Source organism: Limulus polyphemus, unplaced genomic scaffold (genome assembly GCF_000517525.1).
Source record: "Limulus polyphemus unplaced genomic scaffold, Limulus_polyphemus-2.1.2 Scaffold3397, whole genome shotgun sequence".
NCBI lineage: Eukaryota > Metazoa > Arthropoda > Merostomata > Xiphosura > Limulidae > Limulus > Limulus polyphemus.
Genome location: NW_013669007.1, coordinates 95,242 through 108,714, shown reverse-complemented (window position 1 = coordinate 108,714; position 13,473 = coordinate 95,242). Strand labels below are relative to the sequence as shown.

At 31.1% G+C, this 13,473-nt stretch overlaps 1 protein-coding gene across 2 annotated transcripts in view; it reads right to left on the bottom strand.

The window, feature by feature from the left end:
- Nucleotides 1-4,575: 4,575 nt before the first annotated feature.
- Nucleotides 4,576-13,473, bottom strand: part of LOC106469286 (osteopetrosis-associated transmembrane protein 1-like) — a 28,924-nt gene continuing 20,026 nt past the window's right edge. Inside the window, exons 4-7 of one of the 2 annotated variants that reach the window (XM_022397762.1) lie at nt 12,264-12,389; nt 8,596-8,761; nt 7,058-7,121; nt 4,576-4,899 (exon numbers count right to left, since the gene is read on the bottom strand). In XM_022397762.1, coding sequence (XP_022253470.1) covers nt 7,066-7,121; nt 8,596-8,761; nt 12,264-12,389 — 348 coding nt within the window. In that variant the 3' untranslated portion in view covers nt 4,576-4,899; nt 7,058-7,065. Of the gene's footprint in view, nt 7,122-8,595; nt 8,762-12,263; nt 12,390-13,473 lie in introns of both variants that reach the window. The other variant, XM_013929772.2, reaches the window with a different exon arrangement.

The window sequence follows — 13,473 nt, the reverse complement described above, 5'->3', positions numbered from 1 at the left end:
ATATATCATGTATATTTTTCTCGTCACAAAAGCTCTAAATTTTGACGAGATAAGTGAAGCCCAGTCTGTTCTTAGACTTTCCACACTTATCATCGAGATAGACCTGGTTTGGAAAGTTCCATCTCACCTACAACGCTAAAATCCGGGGTTCGATTCCCCGTGGTTGACAGAGCGCGTATAACCTTTTGTGTATTTTTTTAATTTGCACTAAAACTACATTAATGTAGCCACACTGACCTCGTCAGGATTGGGTCATATAATTTGGGCAAATCCTAAGATTCTTTCGAGGGGAAGGGTAGTGTTAACCCGATTCCAAGAAACGGAGTCTTTTCTTTCAAAACTTAAGTAAATGTATTACATTTCTATCGGAATTATGGGGTCAGTAATTTTTGCCCCAGTGGCGAAAGCTTCGTGGCTGTGCCAGTTAGTTCAATTAAGAATATGTGACATTTCAAGAGCAATACGCGCCAGTGTAGGAGAGTAATCATAACACTTATTGTGAAGAATGTAAGTGAGTGTACTAATAACCAGGTATAGTATGATGTTCGAATTAATATGCAGTCGCATTCAAATAACTTAGTGTTGTAAGTAGTATAGACAAGTCGAGATTAAATATCTCACTCAAGTTTAGTGACTGCATAGAATACCGTGATAATCAATGTTAGTTAGATCTTTTGTGCCCAATCTCCTTTCTGGTTTGTGGATACCCATATATCGAACTTGGTTATATGGGTAACAGTTTGAAGTTTTTATCCCCACCACGTACTTTAAACACCGTTTCGATTAATTCAATATAATTTTGACTTGGTCACCATTTGTAGGGTTGCGACCTTTATTAAATTTGTACATACCAACACGTATTGTTCATTTAAGTTATCTGCGCAATATGTTTACATATATAAACCCTTTACATATTAACAGTTTTGAAAAAAATACTACTACAAGATATTTAGTCTTATATGCTGGATCGAAGCTCAAGGTAAAATAGCATGGGAAGTAGTGAAAAAATAATGCTGCCATGCTTTGTGTTGAATTAAGAACGCCTCTGGTGATTTTGGGTTTGTTAAACTATAGTATATTTTATCTTTAGAATCCTTTTAATGAAAGGATGTTGGTTTGTGAGAGCAATAACTGATAATTTTAAATGCTTGTGTTTTCGTTTGAACACCAATCGGAGCTTGAAGCAAAATCGCTCGATTTTGCCTACTAGTTGCATCTGTGACGTTTCAACCAATCGGAGCTTGAAGCAAAATCGCTCGATTTGGTCTACTAGCTGCATCTGTGACGTTTCACCCAATCGGAGCTTGAAGCAAAATCGCTCGATTTGGTCTACTAGCTGCTTCTGTGACGTTTCAACCAATCGGAGCTTGAAGCAAAATCGCTCGATTTGGTCTACTAGCTGCTTCTGTGACGTTTCAACCAATCGGAGCTTGAAGCAAAATCGCTCGATTTGGTCTACTAGCTGCATCTGTGACGATTCACTGGCAGATCTTATAACTGAGGAAAAGTTGTCAGGAACGCCATTATACTTTCACAAATATATAAACATCCCAACTTATTGTAGACATATTCGTGTGCTAAAGGAGAAATGCTAAAAAGTATCTTCTAATGTCGTAGAAGATACTATGTACTTTCGGCTGTGGGCGTTTTACAAAATGAGTTATTTGTTATTTAGTTCATAGAACCGGAGAAAGTCTATATGGCAGCGGTGGCTCTCTGTCCAGTAAAACAGAATTAGGGACAGCTAAGTAAAATCTTTATATAATGCTCGCTTTTATTACTAAGTTCAGTCCAACAAACATAAAACATTATTAATCTTAACATTTTTATCACATTATAATTTTAAAAAACGCAGTTACTTAAAAACAAGTCGATGTCACAGAAAATCTGGCCAGTTGTTATCCTCTACTTCTGGTTCAAACTTTCTCTTATCCATCAAGATTTGATTACTGAAAGCAAGCCAACTTACGCGGAAATTTGTGTAGTGTCGTTTATTTAAATGCAAAAGTTTTATCTTTTCAACTGCGTGATAGAATCCATAAACCTATAAAATAACATTCAGTGAACCTTCTTTAACCACTCTTTTTAATACATCAGAAAATAAAGGTTTCTGGTTTATTGGTATCGAGAGATGTACTTAGTGTACAATGATATTTTTTTTTAGCCTTGATGAGACAAACATTAGGCCACGACTACTTCTGAAATTTTTTCACCAACAATTCTATTTTTGCATAGGTCTGGTGCTCCAAGTTTATCTACATTTCTTTCCTTTTTTTTCTCCAATACCACCAAATACAAGGGATATCATTGTCACTTAAATTCAAAATTTGGACAAACATTTGGTCAAGGCTTCTTCTGGAATGTTTTTCACTAACAAAGTTTTTGACAGAAAATAGACAAATGTTCATCCGTGAATATCCCCAGTTGGCTTCATTTTGGACAAATGTTCATCCGTTTATTTGGCCAAGGCTTCTTCTGGAATGTTTTTCACTAACAAAGTTTTTGACAGAAAATAGACAAATGTTCATCCGTGAATATCCCCAGTTGGCTTCATTTTAGACAAATGTGTTGTTTCTTAAACAGAACAGATCCATTCAATATATGACAGGGTGCAAGGGAGACACGAGGGCTGTTGGTCATAAGGACTAAAACACAACCTTTACACTACACTAAAGTGAGATTTTTTAAGATTCTATAGAAGTGATGGCATCTCATGCTTTTTGATGTCAAAGGGAATTTTTGATCCCTTTACAGTTATCCAACTGTGTGAAAAAATGAACACAACTGATAATGATGACACTTAAAAATTTACAGCAGTTATGAAATTATGTTAATCAAAGTCCTCATCACTCGGTCCTTTCCCGAATGTGGATTGACAAGAACAATTATAACACTAAGGTCGAGTACGTTATATTATAACGATTTTGGAGCCTCATCACATTACAGTCCATGTTGCCACATCTGCTTATACCCTTATCTAACTGTGAATCTTGACAACAGCCCTTCAACACAGATTTCATTGGTAAAGGAATAATAGTAGGGCTCTCATCTGAAACACACAACTACTCTCTGATGGCTTTCATAATCCACCTAGTGTACAAAGATGACAGTTACCCAGTGCCCATTTCAACAGTCCAATTACAGAGAAATCCATAGCTGCATGTCCAGCAATGTGGCTGGCATGTCTTCATATAGAATAACATAAATAACCATTTCATTCTTTACTTGCCTGAGGTATGCTAATGGTTGAAGTTAGGTTGTGAAAGTGGCATATGTACATGTAGCTTGTGTCACTTTTCCAGATAGAGATCCTTCTTCATTATGTTGCATCACACTACCTATGAAATGCAGTCACATAAAAATGTAGTTCTTACACACAGTTGTCATGTGGCTTGCTGATTTGTATATTAAAAATTGTTTTAATATAATGTACTCAACCCTTTGCATTTTAACCAATAAGCACAATTTCAGAGAGATTCGATGAAAATAATATCTTACTACATCAATCAACAACAAGCTTAGAGATAGTTCAGACTCCATCCCATACTCAATCTATGCAGTATAACAGATCCTTCCAACCCCCCCAAAAAAAAGGCAAGCAAAGCTACACTTGTAACCTACACCTTAAAATAAGATAGTCCATTCAGCAAAATTCATCACTGTTAAAAAGATTTTGAAGTAAAAAACAAAATACTACATAAAATATTTTAGGCTAATAGAGGTGCATACATATTAACAGGATAGAATTATGAAATGGATGCCACTACCCTGGCTCCCCAATCCATCCCAAACTAAGAGAAAAATATAACAAAAATTAATCAAAAACTGGATGTCTTATTAAAAACCATATGTTCACAACTGTGTCACTATTGCAAAAGCACTTTGTCATTTTATATATACTTATTTTGTGATTTTTTTTTATTAAAATGTCTTAGTTTTTCATAAATATTTCCTTGACCATTAAATAAAAAAATTGTCATTACATCATAATTTATTATAAATATTGAATCAGAATTTTGTATATTATCTACCCATCACTTGTATTTTTGTATTGTTCAAACTGTAGTTAATAAATTCTGAGTGCCCCACTACATAAATGGTCTTGGTTTCCCCTCCCCCATCCATTATCTGACCCTGCATGTTAAGATTTAATACAATATCCTTATAATTGGAATGATAATTTATCAAAAGTATTCAAGTTTACTTTGATCTATAATGATAAATATTTATCAAAAATACTTAAAAAATGAAAATCCTAGTTATTAAAATTTAGCTTTAAAAATTGAAAAAGTTAGTAAAGGTGAAATTATGATAAGCTTTTATTAGGTTTAGCAAATTCAGATGGCTTAAGTTAGGCCTAATCATGATTGATTCTTTTATAACTCACTTTTTTGAGTTACTAATGGTTTAAAACGGTTATACATTTGGAAGCTAATATCTTGTACTCGTATATGAACATTCAAGTTGAATATTTTGATACAAAATCTTTAAAATATATAAGAACTGTGGGAAAATAAAAGTGCTAATTTTTTAAGTATGAAATACCAATATACTTATAATAAACAAACCACTGAATTTTAGAAGTTTCTGTTGTAAAAGAAACAGAAAATGAAAAGGTTGTTTAACTTTATTAATAAGAGGTAAATTCAGAACAGTAAATGATTAATCCAACAATCATCACTAAAACCTACAATATTTATAATTATACAACAATTACACCTACACAAGCCACAAAAAAAACTAACAAATTTAAGTTTTAGTAATTAAACTAATAAGCACTAAATCATAAATAAATTTCAATGGGGAGAAACAGTAAAGGAAAACATAACACTAGTGTTGAAACTCAAAGCCCAGATTTTATTTCCTGCAGTTGAGTTGGTGTTATATATTTTACTTGTCCTGAAAGTAAATATGAACAACATTAAAACATTATTAGAAGCTGATACATAACCACACAAGGTTTAGTACTTGTTTTATAAATCTTAATATTTATAGATATATTATGGAAAAAATTTAAGAATCTATTACAGCTTTTGTACATTAATATTTAAATATCCCTAAATGTTATGCATTACTTGCTTTAGTGATCTAACTGATTGCTTACTGAATAAAGCACATTACATTGTGGAAAAACATTCCTTATGGATATTTGAAATCCACTGATAAAAAATTATTTCAAGATATACAAGAGAATAAAATGACTTTAACAGATTTAGTTACTGAATTATTAAATAATTACTTAAAAACCTTCCTTTTGACATTATTTTTTACCCAAGAGCTGCGTGTTGAAGATATAAGTACTATTACTGATAATTAAAAAAAATATATGCCCCTTGGTAAAAAATATTCAAAAACTATGGTTTTCTGTGCCTTTCCAGTAGGACATACAGGCAAAGTTTTTAAACAAAACTATGGTTTAAAAATTACTTTCTCCAGACACATTAAAAACATTAAATGTATGAGTTTACCATCATATAATTTCCTTTAATTAGGCTTCTGGTTTAATGAGATAAATGTAGAAAAAACAGAAGTACAAGTTTCTCTATACAATAACATTAAATATTTTCTATATACAGTTTCTATATATTTGACATAGATAACACTTCAACAGTTTTATGAGATTAAATAGGTTTTGTAGCCACCACATTTTGTACCATGTTCTATCTTTGTACCCAATTTCATACCTTCTAAATACTATAATAACATAATTGTACATAACTTTTTTTCTTCAACTTTTCCATGCAAGATTAAAAAATTTGAAGACTAGAACATGGTTCAAGAGTTAATATTAAATTTGTTTTATCATTAACGAAATACCCGACAATAACGAATGCATCAAACTGTATATCATCTTTGGAATGACTAACTTGTCAAAAATCCTTTAGACAGCAGGAAGCCATTTTAGCCCCATCACTCATTCACTTCGTTATACTACACGAGTTTCAGGTTTTACACATTACTATTAAACTTGTAACATCATTTTATGTCAAGATACAGCAAGTAATATCAGTAATTCAAACTCAGAGTTAATCACAATGTGAAGTAAATAAACCTAAAATTAAAAAAATATCGGTGGTCTCTTCTTATTTGGAAGTATTTATAAAAACATGAAACAAATATTTTTGAAACACAAATTAGAGCAGTAACTGCCATAATGTACACAAACTGTGAACTTAGTTTTAAGCTTATCATTATCATCTCAACAAGAAACTGAATCTTGTTAACAATAAATCAAGTGAGCTACCATTTATTATTGAATATTTTTGTTTTTAAACTTCTTAGTTTTAAATATTTGTTATATTCTAATTACTCAAAAATTATAAAAATAAATGATTATGATCTTGCCATTCTGAAATTAGTCCTTTAATTATTATGATTACCTTTTGAAAATACATTTACATTAGGTTACAATTTACCTAATTTTTTTTTGAATCATTAATGATAAAATCATATTTATTTCTATAATTGTTACACCATATAATAGGTAAAATATTACAGTAATGACAGATATTGCTAATAATTAATATTAAGTTTGTATTAACTCATTGTAAGACCATGTGATGCAATGTGATGAACACAAATTAACCCCCTTGTATGTCAGAATTTTTTTATGGAAATGAGCCCAAAAAAAAAAAGAATACAGATTTTTATTTCACCTTTTGATAGCATCTCTTGATTTATATGTGATATATATTATTTAAATAAAACTACACTAAAAAAGAGGAATGCTTTTCTCCAGTGTTTATGACACATAATTCAGAATAAATCAAATAGAAATCAGTACAAACAACATTTCCAAAAGCATCTAGTGATAATATGGGAATAAATTTGGGCAAATATTTTTTGAAACATGGAGGGTGCCAAAGTTATTTCAGACAAATAACAGAAGGGGTTAAGATGTAAGTATGGTCTAGAATATATCATTTTTGCTCTTAACAACAATTTTGCACCTATATTAACAACAACAAAAATTAAAAATTGTAATGTAACATAGTATGCACATAACAAAGAAGATATTTAAGCTCAATCAATATTGTTAAATTTTGAATTATTATACATGAATACTTAATCCTCTTGGATACTGGTGCTTAAACTGCTCTGAAGCTGTGAAAGACGTTTTGCTGCAAGAGAGAAGATAAATTAATAAATCTTTTTTGAAATATTCTTTTATAAGCTTTTGTATTCTTAATATTTATCTGTAAACATAAATACCATTATTAAAGTTCTTTGTGATAATTTGACATCTGCTTACTACAGGCCTCAACAAATCCCAGCCACCAGGTCGACTTAAAATTTCATTGTGGTGCCTAGTATTTTCTCCCATTTTATTCATGTGTAGAAGTGTGCTAAATAGATCTCAAAGCTAGAATAGTTCTGAACTCTTGGAAGTCCAGAACTAATTTTGACATTCTTTGAGTCCAAATTCAAACTTTGTTTCTAAGATTTTAATGGCATATTCAACACTTCTTCGTGTTTTTTTTTTTCAGAACTGAAGTGCTGTGGTTGCACAACACGTTACTAATTTCATGCCATTTTGTTTTTCTTCTTTTTTTCAATCCAACCAATCAGTGCGCGTGCTTAGACTTTCTGTGAAAGTAAATAAATGTAGCCCCATTTCTTGGTACATACAGTAGTGAAGTTAGGTTAGGCACACCAAAAGGCCTTTGCTTATCATTGTACGATGTTGTAGTGATGAGTAGATTAGACCTATTCTGAAACAACCTGCTTGGCCTATCAATATCGAGTGATTATTTGTATTTTACTTTCATTCATTGCAAAAATTCACCTAAGTTGTAGTTAGTTAATTAACTGTTTTAATAATTGCGCATATTGAAGTTTAATTTTAATATATGTTATATAATAAAGTTTAATAATGAACCCTATGTTTTTTTGTGTAAAACTGTACGTCTCACACCATAACCACACAACTGACTCAAAATATATTCCATAACTTTTCTGCATCAGATCTGGCGGCTCCTAGCTCTGAAAATATTTGTTGAGTTCTGACTAACCATAACTTTTACCATCTAAAACCCAAGTTACAAATAAATAGTTTGAAACTAGTAATCAAATACCAAATCATTAGTAAATATAATGAGCACAAAAATGTTATGTGTATTTTAATCAATTTAACTTCTAAAAGTTATATTTGTATCTCAACAAAAAGATTTTATCCTCATGTTTTTTTTATAAATGAAACTTAGTCAGTTCTCTCAGTAAAATAAGGCTAATATGAGTGTGAAACAGTAGCAATATTCTTTTTTAACTGTTAATTTATAGCAAGACCTTTTTAACAGTTAAATACACTGATCTACAAATACATCATTGCATGCAACAAAAACACTGAAATAAAAACTAGCACACATTGTTACCCACATTTTAAATAATTTTCGTAAAGAAAGGTTAACAGCCATAGAGAATTTTGCCCATTCTAAAATGCATCTTCTATTCTACCACCTTATGAATTTGAAGTTGTTGCATTATTCCACAGAAAACAATATATGTATATAATAAAATTCACCAAGTACCATATTAGTTTAAAGTACAATTCACATTTCATGTAAAAACACTCGCTGAAGCATAAAATCTACTTACTCTGCAACAGAGTGGTACTGCGGACATCCGTCACAATCCTGCTTATTGTATAAAATAACAAAGGCAGGGCACAAAACATAGCTGTGAGTCCATAAATTGGACTTTCACTGACTTTAAAATAATGACACTTGTATATTTCGCTCCACTGTGCTCGAGTTGCATTCATCTATAGTGAACAGTATAAACAATGCTATGATCTTATATTCTCCATATTTTATAAAATACAAAACATAATACATGACTTACTTCCAACAATGTTCCATTAAACAGTTATTGTTAAAATGTTTTATATTTCATAAAAAAAAAAGGTAAGTATTGTATAGTTCATATACCTTTTCCCAGTCATCAACTACAGATCAAAATTGATAGCATATTCTTACCTAAATCCGACATCATTCTGAGTAATAGCACTAAACAGTTTCTACTTTATATTTGAAATAGTTTTCAAATTAAACTTCGCTACGAATACTTAATATTTATACTTGTAGTATGTAATCAGATATTGTTAGTTTCTAGTTAAGCACAAAGCTACACAATGAGCTATCTGTGTTATCAGATATTGAAAATCATGGTAAATGTATTTTGGATTAGAAAATTCTAGACTTACTTCATTAACTACAGTGGGAAATTCTAGGTTTATATATTTGTGACATAAATGGTAAATACAAGTTACAGCATGGTTCTTTACTAACCCTAATCCCCATTTGTAATGTAAGAAAACTTCATCACACCTATTACACATGTGACTGGAGATGTTCAGTGGAAATTCTTGTTAATCTAACAATCAATGACATAAGATCAAAGGATTTTTGTTTGTATCAATAGAAATCACACCATAATTATTACTATATTAATATTTTCTCCTTGATTCAGTGCTAACATATTCAGGCAGACCAGTGTTCAAAAATTATATTGCCCAACATGCCTTTGATATGTAACAGTTTTGGCTGAAGTTGGGCTCCTAAAATTTTTCCATGTCCTAAAATCACAACAAACTATTCATTTAATGAATTATTTCTGATTTGAGCTTCTCCATACTTTCAAAATTTCTTGATTCAATACTGCATCCTTTTGAAAAAAAAAAAAATGTCAATGAGCACTTTCACAAACAGCACTGAATGTACAGTATTCCAAACCAATCACATAAAGAGGCCTCCATGGCAATTGTTTGATTTTCCTCCTATTATCATTTACATTTATTTGATGATCATAATCAAATAAATTAAAACATAAAAAACAATAAATATTCACTAGTTGTTTTTGAAAGAGATGGGTAACAGTTCAGAAAATGAGCAATAAGAAAGGCCTTCTACATCTCATGCCTATTTTGAAGAACTTTCCACAACCACTCCAACAACATAAACTGAACAGGAACCACATCTTGTGACAGAACCTCCATAAAAGAAAAAGCGAGTATGAAAAAAACTCAGAAACATGTTGTTCTGACTAAATGGCTTCAAGAATTTAAGTGGTGTGAATGCAATGAAGACCACATGGTGATGTGATGTAAAATATATTGCTAGTTTCTCAATATTGCTGACTGGAATGAGGTGTACACAGTGATGCACTTCAAGCTAGTTTTGTGAGAGCATATAACAAAACATTGAAATATAGCTTGTGCATGAGAGCAAAAATAGTAAAAGAGAACCCTAAAGCTATGCCAATTCAAAAATGTATGAGTCGAATGACTGAAGAACAAATGCAGAAAATCAAAGTGTTGTTTAACAGTGTTTATTTCATGGTGAAAAAGAACATGGCATTTAAAAAACTTGAAAAACTGTGTGCATTGTAGATGAAAAATGGAATTGTTTGTGAACAAAACTATTCAAACAACAAAAATGCCAAAGAACTTGTTCATCACACAGCAGAAGTCTTAAAGAAAGAATTAGTAACACAGTTGTAAAGAGCAAAGTTTATATGTGTAATGGCAGATGGGAGTAACAATTGTAATGTGGTAGAGGAAGACATTGTTTATGTTTATATGACGGTAAACTTGTGACAAAACTGGTCAGTTTAGTCAATGTAGAAGGTGCTGACACAAAAGGTGTGCTTGAGGCCATTATCAAGCTCTAGAAGAAATAAAATTAAATGAAGAACAATAGTTGGGAAAGGAATGGTTTCAAATATGGATGATGTTGGTGTAAACATAGGAAAAAGCTCTGGTGTAAAGGCACAAATGACAAAAAAGATTCTGCATCTCATTTGCATTCATTGCATAGCGCATAAACTTGAATTGGCTATAGCAGATACCATTAGATGTACCTACTTGAAAGTTTGAGGATATGTTAAAAAGGATTTTAAAATTATATCAGTATTCTCCAAAACTGTGGCATCAGTTGAAGGAGATAAGTCAACTTTTAGACACATTTGTGGTACATCTGAGCACACTGAAGAAAATTAGATGGCTAGTTAGCTAATAGAATGCACTTCTTGCCATTATGAAAAACATTGTACAAATTGAAGAACACCACAAAAACATTGTACAATTGAGGAACACCACAAAAACATTGTACAAATTGAAGAACACCACAAAAACATTGTACAAATTGAAGAACACCACAAAAACATTGTACAAATTGAAGAACACCACAAAAACATTGTACAAATTGAAGAACACCTCAAAAATATTGCAGCAGAAAGAAAGGGCTATAAAGGAGACCAGAAGTGTGCATTCTATGAAAACTTTGCATTACTGGTTATATGTTTTGGAAATACTGGTGGAAGTGTCGGTGGAGTATCAGTATAATGACTGCCGTATTACAGAGGACTACCATGTGTTGGAAGAGGCATGCATACAACTAGAAGTGCTCCAGTTCTAAACTGGTCTTTACCTGCAGGCATTTGCTAATGGCTATGCTGAGAATACTTTTAGGGGTATAATACTTGCTTGAAGTTCAAATGATCAAGAAAAAACTGGAAGATCTTGTAAGGTGAAACCATTAGCTGCACTGGAAAATGTTTTGTTTTACAAAAAACTACTGCATAACTTCAATGTCTAACATTTGAAAATAATAAAAATTTAAGAATTAATTCAACAATGTAAGTAAATTTTAAGTAATAAAGAAAAATACTGTGCCCAAAGTCAATGGACTGCTCTAAAACTAACTGTAAATAACAATAATAAATATAAAGCTAATTTTTTTCTCTTAAACAGTTGTATACTATAAATACAGAAATACAGGTTATTCAAAACAAACTAAAGATTCATGACCAAAATGTAGATTTAGCACATCTTGTTATTCCATCTCTAATTTCTAAGCAGCACAATATGTAGTATTTGCCTTGAGCTTATAAAGGTCACTTTAAGGCAGTTCTAATTGAATTATAAGACAATGTAGCTGAAACAGTCAGTGATAAGTAGTAAATATATACACGAAAAAAAAATAGCAACCAATCTTAGTTCATAACCAAAATATTACTTTCAAGACATGTAGATTAAGTAATAAAATATAACCAAGCAATTGGATTTTATATTCTAAAATAACACCTTAAACACTTTGGAGATTGGTACCTTAGAGAGAAAGATAATGAATTCTACATTTTATTTGCAAAGCAAAAGTTGACCTTTTTCTTCTAAATGTATAGTTTACATTTTCTTACTGCATTTTTTTTACTCAAATAGTTCTAATCTCTATTACATATATATATATATATATATCAGAACTTACCAAATCTACGATATCCATACAAAGGGAATTCCCATACTTGTTCTTCAAGGATTCATAAAAGGAATTCATTTCAGTATAATTTGCCTTGCAATTTTGGCACACGTTGGCTTCTCTTTTTTCTATTTCCTTATTTATATATAAATTCAAAAATACTAGAATAAGTTCTATTATCTTAACATATTTATGAACATTTTCAGACTAGTGCTGCACAAACCAGTATCTTTAGAACTTTTCAATCAGACTTTTTATGAGTTAAAATATAAAATTTCTTAAAGAATTGCAAAGAAAACTTTATTCATAAAAGTCTAGGTTACTACAAAATACATACAATAACATAACATTTTAATACCTCATCACACCTCTGCAACAGATTATCAGATCAAAACCCAAATGCTACACTACCTATAAAAGCAGCAAAAGAAACATCCGTCAACAGAGTTGTAGACTAGTCAATGTAGCTATAAAAAAATCTCACAGCTTTGTCATTCACATTCTCATTTTAATAGTAATGAATTATTCAAAAAGAAACCAGAAACACTGACTGCATATTGATATGGTTAGATTTTTTCTCTGCTGTAGAGTACAAATTGTTCCTTCCTAACCATTCTGATGTTTATGATATGAATCAAACTAAAGCTCATGGGTGTCAATGGTCAATTACCTGTGGGAACTAAGACACTAATCTATTTTGTAGAGCCCTCAGAAAAAAAGTTGTACTAAAATTGTTTAAAACATTTTTTAAACTATTTTGTACCAAATATTAATGAGATGCATGCATGCACTTCCACCATGTTTGTAAAGGTATGGAAGAGTATATCTTTTTTTAAAATTCAAGCACTTATAAGTCCAAAAGTTTTTCCAAATGTCTTTCATTACAATTATTTCCTGCCACAAGCTCTGGATCCTTCCTATAGATGACAACATCTATATACTACTAAAACTCTGAGATTGTTTGTTTGTTTGCTTGTCTGTAATTAAATACAGCAAAAACAGTGCATAATAGCACCATATTTGTAATGAAATGAGAATAGAAACAGAATAAAACAAGTTTTGTTAAAATCTGGCTACGGGTTATCAAGTTAGTACTGTTTTTCGGGTCATTTTTATAAAAATTTCTTGCATGAGTAATTTTACATCACACTACCATTCGTACTCTTTACGAAACTTCATCTGGCCACAGGTTACAGAGTTAGTGCCGTTTTTTTAGGTC